This window comes from Arvicola amphibius, chromosome 6 (assembly GCF_903992535.2).
Source record: "Arvicola amphibius chromosome 6, mArvAmp1.2, whole genome shotgun sequence".
NCBI classification, from domain to species: domain Eukaryota; kingdom Metazoa; phylum Chordata; class Mammalia; order Rodentia; family Cricetidae; genus Arvicola; species Arvicola amphibius.
Window position 1 is genome coordinate 123,571,253 of NC_052052.2, and position 26,137 is coordinate 123,597,389.

The 26,137-nt window shown below is 40.9% G+C and overlaps 2 protein-coding genes and 1 pseudogene across 2 annotated transcripts; 1 reads left to right on the top strand and 2 right to left on the bottom strand.

The window, feature by feature from the left end:
* Window positions 1-3,276: 3,276 nt before the first annotated feature.
* On the bottom strand, window positions 3,277-4,303 carry LOC119816539 (annotated as a pseudogene).
* Window positions 4,304-12,414: 8,111 nt separating this feature from the next.
* Window positions 12,415-13,311, bottom strand: LOC119817096 (putative vomeronasal receptor-like protein 4). Its single transcript, XM_038334291.1, has one exon. The coding sequence runs from the start codon at window positions 13,309-13,311 to the stop codon at window positions 12,415-12,417; it is 897 nt and encodes a 298-aa protein (XP_038190219.1).
* Window positions 13,312-24,790: 11,479 nt separating this feature from the next.
* On the top strand, window positions 24,791-25,870 carry LOC119816521 (vomeronasal type-1 receptor 4-like). Its single transcript, XM_038333264.1, is given in 1 exon segment — window positions 24,791-25,870. A coding segment is annotated over 1 exon segment (1,080 nt).
* The last annotated feature ends 267 nt before the right edge of the window (window positions 25,871-26,137 follow it).

Consider the following 26,137-nt stretch of genomic DNA (forward strand, 5'->3'; position numbering starts at 1 on the left):
ACGTGTGTGCCACAACTACCTGACCTCTATTGGCTTAGCTTTGCCCTTCTGATCTTTAAGGAAGCTTTATTTATTAGAACATAAATAAAATATCACTATATAAGTGTGTATTTATTTGGTTACAGTTTGACGGTTTTTTTTTCTTTCTGGATGCTTATTTCTTTATTTTTCTTGGTTTTGGGGGATTTTGTTCTTGTATTGGGTTTTTATTTTTTGAGAAAGGACTTGGAGCTTCGTGGTTAGGGAGGAGGAGAGGATCTGGAAGTACTTAGGGGAGGGGAAGAATATAATATAAATATATATATATATATATATATATGAATTTAAAGTTGTTTTGAATGTTAAAAATAAAATGATAATAAAAGAAAATTAAAAACAATATCTCTGATCAAACAAGGAGCACTTCCCTCTGATGTCTTTGTTATTGTTTTTTGGGAAACTTGTAAACATGTTCTTTGAAAGATGAAAAATAAAGCAATTTAAAGCTTTTAATACTCTGACTAGTTAATTTAATAAAAGACAATAAAATCTCAGAAAGCAAGCTACTCAGGCAGCTTCCATGCAGGAATTCTATAGAGAAAACTGGCCATGGCAGACAGAGGACCTGCTGGGGGTCACTGGTAACCTGCATTTTGTACAGAAAATTACAACAAATATTTCATTGTAACAGGCTGACAACTAAGGATTATAAACCCTGACTGGGGAGATAGCTCTGTAGTTAAAGTTCTTTGCTTCCATGTATGAGTGCCACCTCACTTAATGCCTGGTGGGGTGGCAGCTTGCCTGTCATTCGAGCCTCAGAAGTGAGAAACCATGCAGTTCTTTCGTTGGCTCTCCTTCCCTATTGCATCTGTACCACTGTCTACATGTTCTCCTTGTCTGATTCTGCTCAAACTCAACCTGCCTTGTTCACAGTCAGTCTTATTTTGCATGAGCGCATTTCTCTCATGCTTTTCTCTAACACACCTTTCTCCTACCCATTGTGGCCAGTGACAGCACCAAGGGGTGACCTTTAAAATGTGCCATAATCTGCCATTCTTTTACTGAAAGTTCTCCAGTGGCCTCCTGTTATTCTCATAACCAAACCTATACAGAGTGTCTATTACTTGAATTTTTACTGCATAGACCCGATCCCCATCTCATCCTTTGCACAGCGTCTTTCTGTCAGAAGTAAGAATGATCTTCTGATTTATAGAAACAGGACGGAGCCAGCAATCTAGACTGGAGCAGGCCTGAGACAGCGAACTGCACAGGAGCAGAGCAAACCCTGGGAGTGACGAGCTACCTCTGGAAACACGGAGTGACCAACGGGGTGACTGGAACTGTGGCACTGACTGCACTATGAGGAGCAACCACCTGAGCCTTGGATCCACTGGCACCTGGAAGATTGATCACCAGAGTCACAGACAGCCCTAACTACACAAATCAGAGGAAAAGGTGGATAGACAAGGTAAGAATACAGGCAACACCACAAAGAGCAACACAACACCAGGAAAAACTAGTGACCCTACAACAGCAAGATTTGAACAACCAAATATAGGTGAAACAGAAGAAAATAACCTAAAAAATTTTTAGGAGAGTGTTTGAGGCCCTTAGAGAGGAAATGAAAAATTCCCTCAAAAGAAATTGAGGAAAAGACAAACAAAAAATTGAAAGACATCAACAAATCCTTTAAAGAAAACCAAGAAAAAGCAGTCAAACATATGAAAGAAACTATTCAAGACTTGAGAACTGAAATAGAGACAATAAAGAAAATACAAGCAATACAAATAATGGTCATATTAGAAAATGGCAAGTGGATAAGAATAATGTTCACAGACTTTGTTTCAGACCCCAAGGCAGAAGTGGACACATGTCACAAAAATATTGGAACAGCCTCTATGCCCAAGGTAGTTTTAACCTAAGTGGACATGGACACTAAAATTTAGCAAAGAGATCATTATTTGAGAATCTCACAACCAGGACTGTCGCATGCATTGCTTTGGGAAGTTTCAACTCCTGAGCAGGGGAGGAAGGTGGCCTTGGCACACCTGTCAGGTGCTGTTTAGTACTCCTTCCATGACTGTGGAGGTTTTCCATTTCTTGCAAGAAGCTGATGGGGAGCTTTGGTGAACAGCCCTTTGCCACACTGCCGCCCACCAGGCGGTGCACACAGGGCACTGACAGGAGCCTCCTTAGGATGCCTGCAGCACAGGGAGCCTGGATGATATGGTCTCAGAGCAAAATCTGGACTCTCTGTGTTTTCCTGGGTGGGAGGCTGTAGAGTCCTCAGAGCCCCAATGTCCTATTGCCATAGAATGCCAGACTGCACAGCTTCAGTAGCCAGCTCCCCGCTGTGTCTTGAGGACGGCAGTCCCTGTGTCCACAGATGAACATCATGTGCCTGACTAGCAATAGAATAGGGAGGATGGAGCCCTAAACTCTGACTGTGTGGCTGGCATGCAGGGCAATTTAACAAATTCCACATGTTCTATGTAGGCCCTCATGAGTGAATAGAAGTGAGAGTCAGCAGCTGGGGTGCAATGTTCCTGGGATATTTTTACACAGCACCGTGCACAGGAGTGAGGTTCTCAAGTGGGGCTTGTTTTCCAAAACATAATGGCCTTCTCTAAATATGCCATTAACTCTACTTTTCTATATGACCAAACATCAGTGTCACGAGTGTGTTTGTAAATAAATGCCTTTATTCTGACCAATTCTTTAGTGCTTGGTACCCAGCAATGCCAAGCATTCACCAAGTGCAATGAAACAGCTTCTCTCCACAGTCATCCCCACTTTGCAAGCGACCTTCAGATAAAGGATGCTTCCTGACATCCTTCTCCTTCACTTGCTCTTCTGCTCACTGGATTTAACACAGTCCCCGGCACATAGTAAGCGCATTGTACATAAGTAGAGGCGTCGGTGATCACAGAAGTACATTAGAAGGAACAAGAAGACAGGAAACTTTTGTGCACCCAAATGAGACTAAAATTCTAGCATGTGGAAAAATCAAATTCTAATTTCAGGTGACTGCATGCCCTCCTGCATTTGCTGATGAAGGATGCAGCGAGCTAAGCTGCATGACAGGAATGGTGGGGTGCTGGGATAATGAGAATCAATGCAAACACTCTAGAGCCTGAACCAACCTTCAATATCCAGGACGAGCTCTCTGAAAAAATAAATCTGTTATCTCAATCCATTTAGTGTTGTGATACAATAGAATGGAAGAGCAAAGCCACCCCAGTGTACACAGTTTAGTTCATAAAGAACTGGGTGAGAAAAGGAATTTCTTATTTCTCAGGGGACACAGCAGGGCTTAGCAACATGGACATCCCTGACAATCAAGACAAAGGGACTGAGGCTAGGATAACTAAGTACTAAAAATGCTTTTATGTTGAGTATTGTGGAATCATGTGTCACTGTGAAGCCTGTGTAGAAGGAGAAAATGAAATCTGCCCAATAAAAGAAAAGGAAACAGATCATGAGAGTGAGAACGCTCTGGACAGCTCTGATTTCTAGCCTGGAATTATTTGCTGACCTGGAGTTGCGAAGGTACAGGACACGAATGTGATGTTTGTACAGGTAGAGAGCCATGGACCCACTGCTCCAGCCCATCAGACTCTGAAAAACGATATCATGAAGAGCCATGAGAGCGAGGAACAGCCACTTAACTGTGTTGCTGGATGGCAGCATCCAGCAATACCCAGTATGCATCCCAGCTTCAGACCTGTTCATGCTCCTGGATGCCGTGATATAGTGAAGCAAGTTGGAGCTTATCAGGGAATTGAAGATCCAAAAGAGAAGGAGGAAGGGGAGAACTTGCCATGCAGTCTGTGGTTTGAGCTTTCTGCAAAGGGTGGTCCTGGGACTGATGGTGACAGCCTGGACCACGCTGAGGAGACAGGTGGTACAGATGGAGAGGCCACGGGCAACCCTTTCGAGGTAAATTATAGTTTTACAACCAACGTCACCTAGGAAGTTTCTGAAATAAAAAACAGCGGCTATGTTTCTGACCCCTATGCAATGGATAATGATTGTGTTTACAAAAGCCAAGTGGATGAGAATAACATGTATACTTTTTTTTCCTCAGGACTCATAGTGAGAGTATACACACGTCTCACAAATAAGATGATGTTCCCTAAAACTCCAAGTCCAGTAAGTGAAATGAAAATTAATCTCTGGATGAGGTCTCTCCAAATCATCTCCATGATATTTCCAGAACTAGGAAAGCCCTTTTGAGACAGACAAGGAGATAAACATGATATGGTCCAGTCCTGTGGGTGTTCTGCTTTCTTTACTGAAAAGAACAGTGTAGTCTGTATGCACAGAGTTCTCTGCTGTAGATGTCTGATTTTGTTTTGCCCCTTCTGTTTTTGCTCCCACTGACATGAAGATGATGCTGATGTCAACTGGACATAAACTCCATGCTGATGCATTAGCTTCTTTACACAAGACAGTTCGTTATATCTTAGCCCTTAAACTTTTGTCCAGGAGAACATTTAAACAAAGGGCAGCATTGTGCAATTTCTGAGTCATGTTGTTAAAAATCAACTTAGATTTCTTCTCTTCCCAGATCCTCTTTCCCATCCTGTACATACTCATCCCTCAAGTATTTAACTAATAGAAAATTATACCCACTCCAAAGGAGTGTAATACTTGCCCAAATGGTGTTGCCTCCCAGGGAAAGTTATGTGGCTTTTCTCTGTCTCCAACTCTGAATTGATCTTGACAATAAATAAGTAAATAACAATAATTAGGAAGAGAAGTAGCTGGCCCATTTCCTCACCTTGATGGTGTGATTAATTTTTTGTTCTCTATCAATCCAATTGTGGGATTATATTAAAGGAGACCACCCCGCTACTTATGTGCATTTACTGACCATTCCCTGAGAATGTTCTCCCAAGAAAACATCATATCTCAGCTCTCCGCTTGGGCATTGTTTCTTTGGGCTCCCAACAATGCTACCTTCTGACAGTCTGATTTCCAAGGCAAATCAAGTCAGTGCTTTTTACCAGTCAGTAACGACAAGCAGCCTACTACCCCACACTAACCTGCGCAATTTTACACAACAGCCATTTTTGTTTTCTCGTCCTGGTTAATGTTAAAATGAGGATTAAAACATGAATGTATTCATTTTCTTCCACTTTTACAAATCATAAATAGTTTTATGTGGGAAAATTGTTTATTTTCTTCCACTTTTTAGTATTCTGTACTGCTCACCAAATTTATCTCCAGATTGCTTTCAGCTTCTCCCAAGGACACGTAACACTAGCATTCCTCCTGCGACAGGGGTACATGTGATGTCCCCTTTGTGATCTGATCCCAGCCACAATCCTTTATAGCTAAGTGCTGCCCACAGGTCACAAGTGTGTCTGGGATGCTCAGTAAATTGATAACTGAGTGTTGTGGTTGTAATAATCTGTATAAATCACAGAGAGGAATGGGAAGAAAAGGTGTTCTGGCTGTTCTCTTTCTTTAAGGTGCTGGGGAGGTCAGTCCAGTTTGGAATACACATTCTGGAATGTCTACTGTATGTCCTTTCATGTATGCAGGAGGGAAATTTCCAAACTCCCACACTTCCAGTGAATATCATGGACTATATTTAAAAGCATTCATCAATGTAGCTAATTTTTAGTCACATTATCTCTGTAATGATCTTTTTATGACTGTATGTTTTTAAAGGTGTACTGCTTGTTTCTTTTAGGTACCAATAATGTATATTGAAATAAGGAAGCTGTCACTGTTTTCTGAATAGTGTCACTCTTGCACTGCAAAAATTATCTATTTTCATCTATTCAAGGAAGCACCAAAGGACACTTATATGTATATCTCCATTCATTCATTTTGAGTTTAGTTATTTTATGTGTACGAATATATGCCTGGGCACTACTTGTGTCCCTGATGTCTGCAGAGGCCAGACAGATTAAGGTATTGGATCCATTGAAACTGGATTTGCAGATGGCTGTTAGCTTTGATGTGGGGGCTGAGAATTGCATGAGTAGCAAGTGCTCTTAACCCCTGAGCCTGTTCTTCAAACATATATGTACAACTTAATACACTTTCACAGGCTCCTTACCTCCACCACGCTGGAACCAATCAATTCCGTCTGTGTGCATCCAGTTAAATGAGGGATTTCGCTGCAATGATGTGGTGGAGTGTTGAGCACATTCTAGTTGGTCTTAATAATTAAAATCCAGAGCCAGATATTGGAACAAATGCTGAAAGATCAGAAAGAGAAAGGAACAAGCCACAGCTAACACTTACCTTGATAACTCCTCAGCCAAAAAGGTTATCCTGTCTCTATAAGTCCTCAGAATGAATGCTGTCTTACGAAACCTTAGACTGCATCTGCTCCTGTCTCCTCCCACCTCATATTCCTCTCTCTGACCAGCCATATCACTCCTGTCTCCACCTCCCTAGTTCTGGGATTAAAGACATGTGATCCTAAGTGCTGGGATCACTTTTGTGTGAGCACTGTTTCTCCTTTTGGCAGATTCAATCTCCTATAGCCCAGGGTGGCCTTGAACTCACAGAGATCCATCTGCCTCTGTCTCTTGAGTACTGGGATTAAAGGTGTGTGCTACCACTGCCTGGCCTTTATGGCTAACTAATGACTTAGTGCTGCACTCTGATCTTCAGGCAAGCTTTATGTGTTAGATTATAAAAAACAAATCAGTACAGTAGAGGGCTATACATATTCTAGAAGTTGGAGGAATACCAAAACTTTAGAAATAGAAAGTTCGGGATTCACAAGAAGCTGTTTTGTGACCACCCACTGTGGATTAAAATTACAGCTTTCTCAATTCATTTATTCACCCTGTTAGGAATATTATTTGGCTTCTTTAAAAAGCATTTTTCATAGGTAAATTTTATTTTGTGCAGTATTGGCATATTTTAGGAGTCAATGAACTGACATACATAGTGCCTAGGGAAGTGCCCAGCATGCTATAAGATCCGTTTTCTAAAATCAGCTCTTAGCATTTGTAGCCTCATGCCTGCTTTATCCACAGTTCTCATATTCTGTAGTTTACATTGTGTCTAGGTAAGGAGAAATTCACACATACACACATGCAATGAAATCATGGTAAGGAAAGAAAGGGCACTCCATCTGCAAAAGACTAGTCACTAGGAATTATACAGCTCAGATCTAAGTTCCCAGTCCTGGGAGGAAAAACACCCAAAGATTGTGCAGAAGCTGTGAGAGCAAGAGCTTCCACTCCGGGCTGCGGCACAGGTGCCCCTGTCTCCTACCCTGCCCATCCTGTGTAATGTGCGGTCTGGCCCAGTGTTCACACACACTGTCCACATGGGTACTCAAGCCCTTCTGGATTACAGGTAGGAAATGGTGAATGTATTTTCCCTAAATTCTGCCACTTTCCTCTCCCAGAGTGACAGGGAGCCCAAGTCCTTGTCTCCTGCATCTCAGCCCTCCACAGTTTCTTTCAGTAACAAGGCAGCTCCAACCCACCATGGCATGGCAGCACTTACCCATGCAGCATGTGCAGTGGCTCAGGATGGGTGTCCTCAGGGCACCAGGCAGGCCCTGTTATCAAGCTGAGACCTTAATGCAACAGGGTGTCATGATGTTATCATCAGGAGTTTGGCTTTGTCAGGGGAAAAGGCTGCTTCTGCAACCTCCATCCCTGAGGCCAGCTCTGCCTTCTCCCTGGTGCTCTGCCATTTGCTGAACCCAGAAACTTTCTGATTCTAATTACCATGCCCGTGAGTAGGTGATGAACAGCACCGTGCACAGGGGTCTGGGCTTTTTGAACTTAAATCCATTCTTTCCTCTTTCCATTCATTTACCCCCTCAACCAAGAGCTGCTTTGGAAAAAAATTTGATAATCTACAGTGATCACTTTCTGAATAATTTTCAAACGTATTTTTTTTATAAACAGCAAAAGATCATTGAGTACAACAGACAGGGCTATGGTCAGGGTCATGTTTAGGAAAACTGATTGGCTGATGGCTAAGCATGATTTTCATGGTAGAGAAAATGCTTATGTGGAAGGGTGGAATCAGAGGAGACTCCATAAGATGAAGAGAAAGCAGTATGAGAAATACTTAGATGAGGTGAGTGAGCCTTGAGGCAGCCCATAAATGAATAGAAATGGGTTAATTTAAGTTATAAGAGGTAGATAAAACAAGCCTGATCTATGGCCCAAACTGTTATAATTAATATAATTTATATATGAATATATTATTTATAGATATATAGAAACATATATCTCTATATAATTTATAATATATAATTATATATAATTAGTATAAATAGTAAGTCTTTGTGTGGTTATTTGGAGAGCAAATTTGGAGAGACAGAGCTGATTGGTGGTCCAGATGAAAAACTTTACCTACAAATGTCGGACAACATCCGGGGCCATGTATATCCACATAAAACCTAAAAAAGCTTAAATAAAATGTTCCAAACATATAAAATGATGGAGGAGGGTCATCTGTCTATGTGTTACTTTTATTGTTTAATAAAAAAACTGCCTTGGCCCTGTGATAGGACAGAAAATTAGGTGGGCGGAGTAGACAGAATTGTGGGAGAAAGAAAGAAGAGTCAGGCAGATGCCTCAGGCAGTCACCATGCCTCTCCTCTCCAAGATGGACTCAGGTTAAGATCTCTCCTGGTAAGCCACCACCTTGTGGTGCTACACAGATTACTAAATATGGGTTAGTCAAGGTGTGAGAGTTAGCCAGTAAGAGGCTGAAACTAATGGGCCAAGCAGTGTTTAAATGAATACAATTTGTGTGTTGTTATTTCATGTATAAAGCTAGCCATGCAGGAGCCGGGTGGCAGGATGCAGCCTGCCGTTCACTCTACAATAAAGACCAAACCAAAGAGAGTTTCTTATTCCTACAGCACAAAGAGGCATCTCCCAGGCACTGCCTGTGGGCTGGAGCCACCTGCATGAGCCTCACCTACTTTCCGTGAGCTAAGTGGCAGTGACATGGTAGGTTTAAGGTTTTGCTCATGCAAAGTAAGCACAATAAAGACAGATCCAGACAAAAGAATCTCTAAACAGGTTACATGGTGTTTAAAATGTACATAGTCTTGAGAGAGAAAAGAGAAAGAGTATAGACAGTCATAGAAAAAAAGTAAGTAGTTTAAAAATAAAAAAGTAAAGTCCTTACTAAAGGAGAATATATATACATACATACATACATACACATGTATACAATATATAACACCCATAAAGAAACCACTTAAAGATGGAAAACATACAGGGAGTGTGGATCCTGAATGTTATTGTGTTGTCTTTAAAATTTGTGATTGCTGATGAATGAGCAATAGCTGCCATGAGATACTGGATTATGGAGGTTGCTAGATTAAAATAACCTATATATTTAAAAATTTCTTGACTTTAAAATGGAAGTCAAAAAGATGTGTTGTTTTGAGGAAGAGATTATACTTCTGTTTCCACAGAAAACAAAAAGTTATGGATTTGTGCAGGGTTGAAAAAGTTCAAGTTTGATTGAGAAAGACCCCTTGAGAATCCCGGCTACAGACATAAAGAAAGAAACCTAGAAAAGCTACAAGACATGTGATGGATATTTTACCTGCTCAAACATAAAATGGAAAAAAACACTTCTTTGGCTGAATTGTGCACAACACAAAGTTTATACTTGTATGAATGCAGATATGTATGTTACTTCAAAAGTTTATGTATTTTCAGAACATGGGGAACAGACACCAATACAAATGAATGGCCCAGGTGATTCAGCCCTCAGAACACCTCTGTTGCAATTTCCTCAGAGTTCTGTATCCAGAACAGCTTCAAGGCTGCTGATTGAGATGGTTCAGATTCACAGACTACTCCAACTAAGACTTAACTCTTATTCTTATTTTTTCCAACATTCCCGTAAAGATGACAGTGCCCCTAGACAATAGAAAGCAGTCTAGAGAAAAAAAATACCCACAATCCCAAGAGATAGATTATGAATGTTTGTTATCATTTGGGAGAGGGGCTTGCTTACACATTGTTATTGACCATGGTAAAAAAAAAGAAACAAAAGAGATTCAAGGATCTCTTTCTGAAGAAAAAAGTAGGGATATAATTTAAAAATGATGAGATAAAAGGTAGATTATTGAATCTATTTTAATTGAAAAAGCAACTATTACATATTTTACATTAGTATCAATTTTTTATATTGATACAAATTTAAGATTATTTTTCTTAGAACATAATGTACACGTTACTGGTTTTGTTTAAGGTATTCAACATTAATAAGGTAATACAAATTTATAGTCCTTCAAATTTAGTCTCTAAAAAATTAGTTTGTTTTTTTTCCGAGACAGGGTTTTTCTCTGTATCTTTAGAGCCTGTCCTGGAACTAGCTCTTGTAGACCAGGCTGGCCTTGAACTCACAGATATCCACTTGCTTCTGCCTCCCGAGTGCTGGGATTAAAGGCGTGCGCCACCACCACCACCGGGCGGGTCTTATTAGTCTTATAAACTATTAAGGATTACAAAGAATGCAGGCTGATAGTTAGTCATCTATTACAATGAAACTTATAGTCATTTTAGGTATGCTTTCAAGGCCAAACAGATATATTTTAGATTGACAGGTCATCTTTAAACACTTTATAGATCTACAAAACATGACATTTAAGATGTTTTAATAACATAAGGCTTTTTATGATAATGAGACATGTCTGCTCCTGGCAGCACCAACCCACTTCAGAGAAGATGATGAGCACCGAAGAAACTCCTTATGGAGTTTGCTTTGTTTGTGACAAAAGTTAGGCACTGGACAAGAAACTGCCCTTGCATCACTGCTGACAGTATGCTGTCCAAACCTGACAAGTAGGACACAAAAGAAAGCAACTGCAGTACACGCTTTCAAAATTACTGCTCCACAGAAAAGTCTGTCGGATATTCTAGGCCTGTAGACTGAAAATGGATGCCCTAACATACAGAAGAACTTTAGGTGTCTGTCCAGGCAGTCAGTTATTTCTTAGTTTTGGAAGTTGCTCCTCTGTACTTCCTGTTTATTTCCTTCTTGGGTGTCTGATGGAGCTGAAGACTAGATAGTTATAATTATGACTTTCTTTGTGATCAAATTTAAAAAAGAAACTCACAGAAACAGTGTAAAATGTGCAAGGTTGAGAGACATAAAAGAATAGTTTTGGGTTTGTAATATAAGTTAGGAAGGAAAGTGAATTGGGTACAAAACGTCGGACTTACCAAGACAGGATGGATAATGAAATATTTTTTCTGAATTTATCAAATGCAAACAGAATTACATCGTGAATCTAATTCTTACCTTTTCTTACTAAAAAAACTGATTGGCCAATTGCTAGGCAGGATTTTTGGGGCAGAGAAAATACTGGGGACAAGATGGGCAGAGTCAGATGAAACACTGTGAGATGCAGAGAGAGCAGTATGGGAAATACATAGATGAGGTAAACTAGCCTCGGGCAGCACATAGATTCATAGAAATGGATTAATTTAAGGCATTAGAGCTAGCTAAAACTAAGCCTGAGCTATTGGCTGGGTATTTATAATTAATGTTAAGTCTCTGTGTGTTTTCATGGGAGAGTGTCTGGAGGGACAGAACTGATCGGCAATCTAGATGGAAACTACACCTGCCCAGACTGACCTGCAGATGTCTTCAGCAAGCCAGCACTGTGAGGACCAAGGCTGACCTGTGAAGTTGTTTTTCAAAACTAAATGTAATGCATTTATTTTCATTGACATCATTAACAGGTTAATTCTATAATTCAGTGGGATTTATTTACACTCTGCCTGTATCATGTATTGATGGTGTGCTTCCATGATTCTTTCTGTTACCAGAAGTGGTGATCATAAATGATCCTTTATAGACACAAGAGAATATCACCTATTTCATGAAGGAAGGCCAAATGGAGAAAGAGACACTTGTGGCTTTGAACTTTCTTTAGCCTCATTATTAGCTAAGCATGGTCACTATTTGGTGAGCAAGAATCTGTCTTTATATGTTGAAATACTCTTAGTAGATTTGGTATGATTTGTACCAAAGCAAAACTATTATTTTTATTGGTTTTTATTGAGCTCTACATCTTTCTCCACTCTCCCTTGCCTTTCCCCTCCCCTTCAACCCTCCCACAAGGTCCCCGTGCTCCCAATTTACTCAGGAGATCTTGTTTTTATTCTACTTTCCATGTAGATTAGATCTATGTGTGTCTCTCTTAGTGTTCTCATGGTTGTCTAAATTCTCTGGGATTGTGATTTGTAGGCTGGTTTTCTTTATCTTTAGAAACCATTTATGAGTGAGTACATGTGATAATTGTCTTTCTGTGTCTGGTTTATGTAACTAAAAATGATGTTTTCTAGCTCCGTCCATTTTCCTGCAAAAGTAAAGATGTCATTATTTTTTTCTGCTGTGTAGTATGTTTTCTATTTTGTATGCTAAAAAGATAAATGGACATTTATCAATACCTGATCTCTCTTACGGAGTATGACAACATTTAGTCAAATGTTCATCTCTGTGGGTCAGTATGAAGGGGCTGATAACTGCATAACCAAGGGTGAGAAACTCTGGAACATATAGAATTTTGGAAAAACTCTCTATGAAGAAAGTAAAATATAAAGAAATAAAAAAATCTGTTAAATAGAAGAAAAGAAAACATAGCATCAGAAGGAGGACACTCTGAGCAGCTCTCAGCTCAGGGGGAGTTCTGTAGAGAAGCTTGGAGTTCTGAAGGTAGAGGACATGCTGGTGGTGCATGTGGAGAAGAAGTACCATGTAGCCACTGGCCCCTCCCATGGCTCCCTGAAACACAGCATCTCTCAGGACCATAAGGGTGAAAAAAATCCATCTTGTTATCCTGCTTTCTGGCAGAAAATAGCAATAGTTGCTGCCCCTTTTACTCTGAGTTATGTTCACACTCTTGATATTTTTAATGTAATACGGTAAGTTCATGCTGATCAAGGAATTGAGGATCCAAAAGAGGAGCAGCAAAGAAAGAATGTGCTGTGGAGACTTTAGGTTGAGCCTCTGCCACCTGGAGGCTCTGGGACTGATGGTGACAGCCTGGACCACAGTGAGGAGACTGCTGGTGCAGATGGAGAGGCCCCGGGACACTCTTGCCAGGTAAATCACAACTTTACAACTGGTGTCATCTAAGAAATTTCTAAAATTAAAGGCTTCTATTGTCTTCAGCATTCCCTTTGAAAGAAGCATTATGATATTTGTGAGCGCCAAGTGAGCAAGAACGAGGTGAATAGGTTTCTTCTCAGTGCTTTGGAACATGTGCATGTAACTCATGAAAACTAAGACATTTCCCATAGTGCCAAGCCCAGTGACACAGAGGAAGGCTGTGCCCTTGACAGGATCCAAAACCATCCTTAGATCTGATGCAGAAATGCTTGACCCAGCAAACGCCTTTGTGAAGAAATCAGTGACTCACGATAAGCATCAGCAAAAAATTCCTTTAAATCTGCTTACTTTTCTGGAGGAAAGGGAATGATATATATTATTGTTCATCTAATGACACAGAACTTACTTGAAGACTTGTTTTCAAAAATCTAAATTTCCAAGCTATATATTAATTAATATTCTAAAATCTAATCTACTTGTTCAGATTGATGTCTCCCCTATGTTCTGTCTCAGCATGGCTGAAGTAACACCAAAGGCCCCAACCAGAATGTCTCCAAGCATTTTATCTTTCATTCTATCACATTTCTGTAGTCCAGTTCCGTAAATCATGCTCACCCGTCTGCCATGTGGCATATACAAACATCTGTGAAGTCCTATCGTTTTAACACATTGGCCACCTCCCAAATTCAACCACAGTTTGATTTCTAACAGAGTCTGGAGCTGTTCTAGATATGTTGAAGTTTATCATATGGATTAGAAGATTAATTAGGCATTGTGCTATAAAACAAAGATATGTTTAAGATTGGGACCTGATAAAACTTTGTTTAAAACAATTAATAAATAAAGGATCTGGCGCCCTCTTTTGGTTTCTGCAGGCACAAGTCATGAAAGCCAGACAATTAAATTACTGGCAGGAAAAGCACACACAGAGATTTTAAAAAATAAGTATTTTAAAAATAATTGGTTTGCAAACCCCTAGTATGAACTGACTGTTCTCATGGAGGGCCAGGGTGGCGCTTTGCCGCTGTCATGTGACATTTAGGAGCAGCTGTGTTTCCAGGTGGCTTTGTGGCTGTTGGATCCCTGCCTTTCCCAGCACAGGTAACGCGAGAGCGGCAAGGCTGTGTGCGATTGGTGCGGCTGTTTTCAGCTCGGGCTGGGACGGGCTCTGACTCTTCTCAGAGCTTCAGTCTCCCTGTCTAGCAATGCATGTCACATGACGGGCACTTTCTACGCGGCAAAAGAGATCAGGACGTTCATTTCAATCTTTGGATTTGTCCAAGTTTATGTTCTTGAAATGCAATTCTGCAAGCCTCCTGCCTTTCCTTTGTATTAAATATTAAAGATCGTGGTAGATCTCTGTCCTGAAGATCTCTGACAACGTGAACTGTGTGCTCTAGGCTGTGCCCAGGGCAATAACAGGCGGCCCCCACTCTTCCAGGAATATCAGGTATTGCCTTTCAACCCCCCGACAAGCGGGGTGATTTGTACCTGGATTATTGCACTGTAGGGAGCAGAACACTGCTGTAGATCCTTAGCACGTAATGGAACACGCTGCGGCTTTTATAGCAATCACAGGAGTGTAGATGAGCAAGCCTGGGATAAAAACCAAGTATTTCATCAGAGATGAGAATATGCTAAAAGTGTGGACCCTCAACACATCTCAGTGTCCTGATGGACTTCTCAGCTCTATTCAGAGTTCTTCTGTCTGTCCATCTGTCTGGACTGCCTGCTTCTTTCCAGCCCTCTGTTCCTTCCCACGGACTTCAATGATCGTAGGTAATGAGTGACGCCTCTCTTTTCTGACTGAAATGGATATGTCGGAGGAAGAAGTCACCATAATATTACAGACTCCCGGAAAGTCTTTTAGGAAAGTAGGGGTTTTTACTCCTTTTTTTCTTTTTACTTATTCTTCTCTCATACATATCCTGACTACAACTTCCCCTCTCCCCCATATCCACTGCTCTTCCATTTCCCCTCAGAAAAGAACAGGCCTCCCAAAAGTGTCAACTGAACACTGCATAACAAGATGCAATAAGACAAGGCACAAATGCTCATATCAAGGCTGAATGAGGCAATCCAGTAGGAAGAAAAGGGTCCCAGGATAGACAAAAGAGTCAGAAACGCCTCCTTTCTCACTGTTAGGAGTCTCTCAAAAACCGCAAGCTAAACAACCATAGCACATATGCAGAGGACCTAGGAGAGACCCACTACAGGCTCTGTGATTGCTGCTTCAGTCTCTAGAAGCCACTATGAGGTCAGGTTAGCGGATTCTGTGGTCCTTATTCTCCTGGTGTCTTTGATCCCTCTGACTTTTAGAATCGTTCCTCCCTATGGACAAGTGTGCAGCCTTGTCTCGGGTCAGCTACCTATCCAATGGGTTTACTGGGGTGAAGTATCCATGGAAAGGGGTTCTCACTTGGCAAGGACCAGTAAATAACAGGACAGCATAGGAATCTGCAAAATCCATGCAGTTTGCAGGCTCTTTTCTCTCCCATTCTACATTCTTTGGGCGGTTCTTAGTTTTACTTGGTCAGTCACATGGGCAACAGCTGTGATTCCCCTGGAAATTCTGTTCTTTCCTGGTCATTGTCCCCTAAGATTCATCAGGGCACTGATGCTTCTCAAACCTCTTATCTGGAATTGCTAACTACAACTCCCAATCCTGGGAGATTTCCTGACACAATAGAGACAGTCAGGTACACTTGGAACATTTCCATGTCTCACAGTTCTGGAAAGGAGAGCAGGGCATGCATACACAGAATATGGAAAAGACCTTAGGAATACAAATAGTGCCAACTGTTAAGAGTGAATTCCCTGGACACCAAGCATAGACTCAATAGTAGAATCTGGTATGTTCCAAGAGGAAAAACTGCATTGCAAAATGAGGGATGGATAGATCGATCTTTGCCACACGTAGGAGCTTATATTGGTGGAAGAAGGTATGGGATAGTGGGATGGGGGAAAGGGGCTTTATCAAAGTCTGCCTTTTACAGAGACAATGAAACATGGGACCCTCTTGTGGTAAAGAGAACTGCATAAAAATATCTTGCAGACAAGAAAGAATTGTTTGTGTTTGACTATTGTTCTTAAAGCACTGTATCCATGTCTATTACTTTTTAACTTTATAACTGCAAGTAGCTGCCAACAGACATGAATGATGCGAGAACAGGTCATGTCTGGCTGGATATTCAGTTAAGCCTGCAAAAATGCTAAGATTTTAGTTAAGGCAGCAAAATGCTGAACTGTCTGTCTAGAATAAGGTTATGTAGGAGGTGGGAAAGTGTATTTGAGGTAACACAAAGGGGAACAATTGCGGCTTTAATAATGATTACAACATGTTTCTTAAAAGTCAAAAATAGGAGCCAATAATAAAACTGTTCATGTAAGCCTGGTAGAGAAAACTCTTAAAAGTATGAATAAAGACAACTTGTGCTATTTGAGGCCACTTGAGTGCAAGACACCTAGTGGTCCTTAGTTTTCCTGGCATGAACGATGCCCCTTCTACATCTCAAGACCTCAGCCTGAGCCAAAGTTGGACCCTGGCACCAACCCAATCTTCTGAGGGGTTCCCAGAGCTCTGTCTAATGATTGGCTTTGGGTCTCTGCTTTGACCTCATAGCATGACAGTCACAACTCTGACTCCAGAAAAGTAGTTTTCTAAATTGATTGTGTAGGGAGGACCAGTGGGAGGGAAAAGGAGAAGAAAAGGTGGTAAGGACAAATACAGGAAAATACAATGACTTATGCATGAAAATGTCATAACTGTACCCATTGTTCCACACAGCAGCAAAAGAAAAACAATAGCAGCAGCAGCAACAGCAGCAGCAGAAACAAAAGCAAAAAAGAGGATGGCTTTGCATTCTGATAGATGGATAATGTTCCATCTGGATTGCAAATCAGCAGGAACTGGGAAGTGAATCTGTCAGACCCAGCTTTCTCAAATTAAAATATAAGGTTATTGCCCCTTGACTCATTATATTAGGGTGAGATTATCTTGGGTTCTAGCAACTCAAATCTAGCAAGTTTATGACTTTATTTCTTTAAACTTTTGTTGTTGTGAGATACCTGGGTCTCTCCTAGACTGGCCTTGACCTTACCAAGGTCCACCTGCCTCTGTCTGCCTAGAGCTGGGATTAAAGGTGTGTGTCACCATGCCAGTCTTATATTTTCATCTTTCTAGTTCTTAATAGCCCTCACCACCGTCTAGAAACTTATGGAGATACTGACTTACGAGTTTTGTACAACATCACATGTCAGGATAGAGACTTTAAGGATGGATTCACAAAAGAAACCTTCAAATTAAACAGCACCAGGTCTGGGCAGTAAGCAGTCAAACCACAACAGACAACGTTGCAGGCACAAGAAATTTAGAAATTCACCAAAAATTAAATGGACGGATTAAATTTGCATTACTGGTATCCTTATAAGGCAAGTGAACTTTGAGGTTGGAGAAAATGGGCATTTTCCATAGAAATCTGAAAACTTTCTATTTATTTTTAGTTATTGGAAGAAAGGAGGACCCATTAGACAAAGATTCATCCCAAAACTCTCGTGACAACAGACCCTGAGCACAGGGAATGAAGTACCTGTGTTTTACTGATGTCACAGCTCCTGGAACTGACCCCAGTTATTTTAAAGGTCAGAAGAAGACTGAAGGTGACCAGGCTCAGCCTCTTGCCTCTACTCCTTGGCTTCATCAAAGAGAGTCAGCTGTGTGTCTTTAACAAACGTCTTTAACACGGCATACACGATTAAAAGAAACAGGGAAATCTACTCACCATGATGATGAGGGGCAGACAGGCTCTGGGTCCTTCTGGCAAGTGAGCCTTCTCGGGTTATATTTGTGCCTCCAATGTTTGTCACCATAAAGTATCCTCAAGACACTAACACATCATGTGTCAGGGAAAAGGAAGCCTCTGCAAGACCTCAGTCCCTAACGTATAGCTTTCCCTCTCCCTCCTCAATTACTACACTAGTTTGCCTCAAAAGTTACCTCTGGATTAATTAGGCTTTCATTATATTATAGAAACAAGCGACATGAGAAAATGAACAAGAACAAAGTTTCCATGTCTAGAGGTCCCCGTGCTCCTGATCCCTTCTTTATCTTTCTAAACTAAGTCTACAAGTCAGAATAGAGAGCTGCTTCTGATCCAGAAAGAGGTCAGTTCTCTTTCCCAAGTCCTCTGTTGTGTGGAGGCCACAACAAATGACATCCAGCACGTTACACTCTCTCTTCTGAGCACATCGCAACCATACACCTGAGCAGAACAAGATGTCTTTCTTCTGAGCACATCCCAACCATACACCTGAGCAGAACAAGATGTCTTTGCTTCCTCTGAACACATTCTAGGTCACAGTCTGCCACAGAGATGGGTTTACTTCTTATTCGTTAAATAAATGGTATTCCCAAACCAGATGGACCTCCCTTTTCCACTTCAAATTCTGTCCCAACACCCCTGTATCCTTGTAAAGCAAAGGCACTCCTGATACCCAATGCAGGATAAAGATCCTTGGTCTGTGAATTAAAGAAAGTCCTTTATTGCCTTCTTTCTTGCTTTTGAAAGTGAAATTGAAGCCTGGATGTATTAAATTGTCCCATCATATTTTCAAGGGTCAATATAAATAAAAAAATAAAAACCTTAATTTTCAATAAAGGAAAAGGACAAGGTTAATCTCAATTCTTTTTTTAAAAACATTTTTATCATACATTGTGTACATATATTTTTTCTTTCCCCTTTGAGATGTTTTCAAAGTTTTGGTTTCATCAAGACAATAATCCTCCATTCTTGTAATAAACCTAGAATCGATCCTAGGAAAGATACTCATGTTTGTAAGGTATGCATGTATTGTCACTGGTGCTAAGAAAAAATATGGACTTTATTCTCTCCCACTTGACATTCTGGAAAATTTTGTTTTTTACTATTATGGAGAGATTGACTGTAGAGAGAGACACGGGATTTTTATTTTTTGACTAGTGGAGAGCGAGCAGCATTTACTGGGATGAGGAGATACAAAATACAGTTCTGCGCTTCTGCTCTTGACTGTCAAAATAAGTGATTGCAAGGCTTCTTCAAGGATGAGTCCTCATAGGGGCACCAGAGAGCCAAGAAATGCTGGGAACCCATTCTCCTGTGGCTGCCATGAGAATCAGGATGTCCTGGATTAAACTACACTTTGTACAGTGACATAATATACACCCTGGAGCCTCCCCGAGCCTTGTCTCTTGCTTGAAGCCCCACAGGAGGAAGAGGATTCTCTCTTTGCAGGCCATTTTGTCTTGCACCAGATGCTAGAGTCCTTATTATCTTGTTGCAGACCTAAAGCTGAGTATTTCCGAATCCACCTGACCTCTCCTCATCTACTCTTGACTATAACAGCAGTGTTTTCTCCTACAGCACAGTTCTTCCTCAGTGAGAGCACCTGATGTTTTATTTCAGACTTGTGGAGATACCAGCACCAGCTGGGGGTTTCTAATCTGCCATCTTCCCCGTGTCACTGTTATCTGTCATAACCAGCAAAGCCTTTGCTGTCATAGTATCACATGGAGACGGCATCCCATCCAACACAGTAAGAAGCAGTGGAAACAGAGGCAGTGTTTTCTTGAAAACTCCACAGTTCTTTTTCTACCAATGTTTCCCTGGCATTGGCATTTTAGAAACAATAAACATTTGGGGTTCCTTCAGTGACATGTGTCTTAGTTAGGCTTTCTATTGCTGCAACAAAGCACCATGACCAAAAAGCAAGTTGGGAAGGAAAGGGTTTACTAGGCTTACCCTTCAGCATTGCTATTCATCATTGAAGGAAGTCAGGGCAGGAACTCCACCAGGGCTGGACCCCAGAGACAGGAACTGAAGCAGAGGCCATGGAAGTATATTCCTTGCTGGCTTGGTTCCCACGACTTGCTCAGCCCACCTTCTTCTAGAACCCAGGACCACCAGCGCAAGGATGGCACCACCCACCATGGTTTGGGTCCTCCCCTGTTGATCACTGAGAAAATGTCTTACAGATGGATCTCATGGGAGAATATCCTCAACTGAGTATCCTTCTTCTGATGACCCTAACGTGTTTCAAGTTGACGTACAAAACCAGCCAATAAACATGCTAGATTACATCTGAGAGAACCTAAAGATGGAATGAGAACAAAGAATCTTTTCAGTAGGTGAGCTCTTTTCAGGGGAGTATTAGCAGCTCCTTTATTATCTAGGTCTAGCTGTCATTGAATGTTCCACTTATTTCATGACTTTGGCCACTGTATTCTGTAGGTCTTTCTAGTAGTTTTACTTCAAGAAGACAAATGGTAGCGGCTGGAGAGACGGTTCAGTGGTTAAGAGTAGTGGGAGCTCTTGCATTGGACCTGGGCTTGCTTTCCAGCGCTCACAAGGTGACTCAAAATCATTTGTAACTTCAGGTCCCGATGCCCTCTTCTGGTCTCTTCAGGTACTGCATGCACATGGCACACATACATTCACAAACAAACAAAATAAATAAATGAATAGATCTATTAAAAAGAGAGAGAATAAGATCATGCCATATACAGAAGAAAAAGTTGTACACACTCACTGTGAACAGAGCAAAGATCATCTTTCAAACCGTCCAAGCCTCCTTCAGAGAACTCCAAGGCCAGTCAGGTCTGGTATCTTGTAATGGAATACTGGGTCTCAGTCAGCAGAAGTTACAGTTTAGGTGTGTCGTTCATTACGTTTGACTCACTGTGAATCTCTGGCTCTAAAATGACTGAGAAACCAAATGCACCAAGAGAGTGACAGCTCAAATGATAGATGAGCCCAGCAAGAGGATGGACACAGAGATCAAACTTTCTCCTCTCCCTCCAGGTGGTGGTCATGTTGTTGGCAGCTGTTGATATAACAAATATAAGGCAGACGCATGCTGAGACTTGACTGCGTCCTAGTCTCAGTTCTGCCTTATGTGTTAAACAGTCACCTTCAGACTGTGTGTGGCCTAGAATGACTGCATTTATAAGCACATTTGGTTCCACTTTGAGTACAAATGCAGGGGAAGGATGTCTCTGAACCTCACTGAAGATCTGGGCACCACTGCCTGTCTAGCATCACCTTATCTGACTTAAAGTCAAAAAGGTACTATTTACATATTGGAGATACCGTTACACAGGGCACAAAGAGAGACCAAGTGACCTCACACTCATCTCCCAAGAACCCAGTGGAGCTTTCTCTTCAAAAACAAAATGATAAAAGCTGGGCAGTGGTGGCACATGCCTTCAATCACATTCGGGAGGCAGAGGCAGGCGGATCTCTGTGAGTCTGAGGCCAGCCTGGTCTATAAGAGCTAGTTCCAGGACACAGGCTCCAAAGCTACACAAACAAAGAAACCTTGTTTCAAAAAACAAACAAAGAAACCAAACAACAACAACAAAACAGAAAATGATGCCATCATCACTTCTAATATCAGGCCTACACCCACATTTATTTACATCAGGTTGTATTTGATTTAGGAAAGACTCCTAGGAACTACGATAAAAAAGTACACAAAAGGACCACTCTTGGACACACATAAATTTTAGAAGTGTCCTTGAAGTTCATCATATTGCACATACAATGCTTTTAGAATCAGGCCGACATTAGGGAGGCAAATAATATTTCAAGTCTCATATATTTCATGGACAGGCATGAAACTATCAGTTACAGCAAACACCTTAATGACTGACAGTCACAGGTAGAACAAGGGGCTCTAAACTTGTTCTGGTCCATGTTTAGAACTTAGTAAGCAGGATCTCCGGTGCTGAGAATCATTTATTCTATTCTTGTTTAAGGAGGGATTTAGAAAGGGAAAAATGAGACTTGATCAGTGTGTCAGAAGTTGGTCCCCTGCCAGGCCATAGTTGGGAAGATGGAAAACAGGCAGGAGATGCAAGGAGCTTCGTACACAGAAACTTAGTTAATTGATCATTTTCTCACTTCATAGCCTTCTTCTCGTAACTAAACCTTAATTAAGCTTGAAATAACTTCTGAGAAAAACAGATGTAGTAATTGTGAAGAGAGAGGTAAGCTGTACTTTAGGGACTGGGGCTCTTCCTGCTGACATTGAGACAACATGACACTTGAAGTCTGCAGGCCAAGTCAGCCAAGAGCCCCACAAATCCTCACAGTACAAATATGACCTGACAAGTGTCACCTTCCCAGAGCTGCTCCACATCCTGTCTGCACCACAGTGGTCCAGGTGAGTACATGGAGGTAAGAACTTCAATCCCCTCAGCTGTGCCATGGAGAGTTTCATTAAAGCAGAAGACTCTCTGACTAATCCAGGGAGCAGGTGCCAGGATGTGATCCCGAGAACCTCTGCTTTCCTTCTGGCCCTAAGAAGGCTGGTCCCTAGCATCAGAAAGATCAAAGGAGCCTAGTTCCTGGAGATGCAGAGATGGAACAGAAATGCTGAGGCCTCGCTATCCATCCTCAGGCTGGAGAATCAAGACAGAGCTCTGACTGAGCCTTTGCCTGAGGTTATCTCTCTGAATGGATCAATAAGATACATAAGATTTTCAGAAGCCTGTCAAACCCTGGAGACAATCATGATACATTGCTGTAATGTCACCACTAGAGAGACTGAGGCAAGGGAATTGTTCAGGGCTAGCCTGATTTGCAGAGGGAGACTCTCTCTCAAAAATAACTAGATAAATGAAAAAAATAAAATCCTTCTTTCAAGTGTAAGTTTTCCAGCACTGTGACTTCAACAGTATCACTAGCATTTGTAAGCAGTGCACTTTTCACTTTTGATGCATTTTCATGTTTCTAATATTGGCATAGTTTTACAACAGCCTTCTGACTCTGTTTGATGGTTTTCTGTCTGTATCTGTTTTTAAAGGCCTTCGATTTTATCACATACTATTATAATACTTGTCTTAAATTCAGTCATTGTATTCCTGGCTGGTGAAGAATATAACACTCAGTGTAATAGTTACCATTGCCTTCTTGAGAACTGCACTATTTAGGATCCAGGCTGTGAACGAGTATAACCTGAAACAGCTCATCTTAAGCTTATCCCATGCTAGGCGGCAAAGAACAGCAAATCTTTTTAGTTTAGTCTTTTTGCCTGCTTGCTTGTTTCTTTGAGAGAAAAACAGAATGCATGGATGTAACCTGCCACAGGATCTTGGGGGTTAGACTCATCCTGGCATTACCCATCAATCTAAACACAAATCTGTCCCATCTTTTAAATTCATTTCCTTTAGGATTTCCCAAATAATGTGGAAGACGATAAAGCTCTTCCTCCACTGAGAGTGACTTCAGTAGAAATGAATCAATTATTAGAATATCAGAGTCTGGTCTCAAATATTACTTAAAGCTTGGAAAATGGAAGAGAGGACAAGAAAATTAGTAATGCCCACAAAGCAAGGTTTGAACAGACAATTGCTAATAACTTCTATTAGTAACTGAGTGACTGAAAATAGGGATCTTGACAGTTTCCAATCACTGAAAAAGCATTTATTTTTTTTTTAAATTCTAAATATGACAGTGAATGCTGATGTGCTTTCTATTTATTATCTGGAGGATATTTCATTTGTACAGATATTTAGATGCTATTGTGTTTTCTAGGACTCACTGAAACAGGCAATACTTACCCCTTTGCTAGAGGAATCATTGAAACCCATAACTGACATTTCTAGAGTCATGAGGCCACCTGGACACTAATCTCAGAACAAGGCTAGGTTGATGAACGTCACCCATACAATTATCGGTACATAGACAATTAAAGCAATCCTGTGAGTTTAACAAAGAGGAGGGGAGTGAACAGAGACATTGCAAGTACTCAGAACACACAAACCCATGTGGTCACTGTAATATTCAGATTTCTCATATCCTAGAAAAGAAGCAAATGCCACCATTAACTCCTAGATAGTGGAACTCCTGATCAGACCAGTACGCCCCCATGTATTGTGCAATGTGCAGTTCATATTGAGGAGTCATGATTCAAAACCTGTACTGATGGCAGTATATAATCCATCATAAATCCTGTTCTTAGGTTTACCTCATCAGCATCCCCTCGTGCAGAGCAGTTCTATGTTCCCTTATGTGTCCTGAGATAACTCACTGGGGTTACAGATAGCCAGAAGTGTTCCACTACGATGAGAGCTCTCTGCTACCCCCTATTCTGGAAAACAACACAAGGTTCTGCTAGACACCATCCCTAGCTGCAGCCTGGAAGTTACATAAAAAATTTCAGGTTATATGTTTATGATTTGCTTTAAATGTAAGGCTCTATCTGAAAAGGTTGTACAATTGAACCTGACATTGATAACTACTTTTAAAAAAAAATAGTAAATACTAAAATGGAGTGAAATCACAGAATGATCAACATAAAACTTTAAAAACATTAGGAGGTCAAAATTAAAGTTACAAGGCTTTGAAGCCAGATGCAAATCTAGAAACTGTTACACTAACTAAGAGGAAAATAAAACAAAGAGAAAAAAGAAGAATTTTGTTTGGGGAAATTTGAAGTTCAATTCATTTATGATGAGAGTTAACTATGTCAATCCATGCATGTGGACAGGCAGACAGACAAACACACACACACACACACACAAATACACATTTTTAACAAGTCAATTTTGCTAGTATAGAGTTCAAACATATCTCCTTTAAAACTTTAGGGTTTTATTCCAGTTCCCAAGCTCCCCTGCCAGAGCAAACACATAACTCAGGGTCCACAGGGAAGAGGAGGAGCTCAGGGCCCCAGTCTACATCAGCAAATGTGTCCATCACTGACTCTCGTACACCAGAAAATGCTATTGTGTGAAATGTTTTACAGATACACGTCTAGCATTGCTGATGCTTTATGGAAAAAACTCTTTGTATCCTGAATACAAGATTTTCTTCCTAGGAAGGAACAAATGCTTTTGAAATTTATTAAGCAAATAGTTTTCCTCTTCATGACTGTGTTTGGCACTCTGGGAAACATTTCTGTTTCTGTGAATTATATGTTCAGTTGGTGGGGAGGCCCTGAGAAGAAACCCGTACACCTTATTCTCATCCACTTGGCTTTTACAAATATCATAATCCTTCTTGCAAAAGGATTGCCAAAGACAATGGCAGCTTTTGGTTTGAGAAACTTCCTAGATGACATAGGATGTAAGATCCTCATTTACCTGCAGAGGGTGGCTCGTGGGGTCTCCATCTGCACCAGTGGTCTCCTCACTGTGGTCCAGGCCATCATCATCAGTCCCAGAGCATCTGGGTGGAGGAGGCTTAGACCAAAGTCTGCATGGCACATCCTTCTATTCTTTCCATTCTTTTGGATACTCAATGCTTTAATAGGTATGAACCTAATCCATTCCATCACAAGTACAAGCCTGAATAAATCACAGTTTAAGAATGATGACAACTATTGTTACTTAATGCTTGAAAATCAGAAAATAAAGTGGATTGTTCTCCCTCTCATGGTCCTGAGAGATGCTGTGTTTCAGGGAGCCATGGGAGCGGCCAGTGGCTACATGGTACTTCTTCTCCACAAGCACCACCAGCATGTCCTCTACCTCCAGAACTCCAAGCTTCTCTACAGAACTCCCCCTGAGCTGAGAGCTGCTCAGAGTGTCCTCCTTCTGATGCTCTGTTTTGTTTTCTTCTATTGGGCTGACTGTGCTTTTTCTCTATTTTTAAGTCTCTTTTTAGCAAAGATACCCTTGATAGGAAATATTCAAGAATTTTTAACCCTTGGTTATGCAACTTTTAGCCCCATTGTATTGATTCACAGGGAAGGACTTCTGCCTGAGTGTTGGCATGCTCAGTGGGAAAAATTGAGAAAGTATCTCTCTAATTTTTCTATTAAATAATGTGAAAGAGCTCTCAGTTATGCAATATTTTGGGTAAGACAAAATTTTCTGAAATCAGTTTAAGTATGTGTTTTTTCTCAAACAGTCTTCATGGTTACTCAATCTTATGCTGAGAGAGAGAGAGAGATCTTAATGGATTACAGTGATAAGTGAAACCTTATCCTCCACTTTTCCTCATTTTGGGAAGGATTTTTTTTTTTTACAATTCCTATATCTGTATTGTGTATTGATAATTTACCAGCATTATGTCCTTGTGTCCCTGTAGCA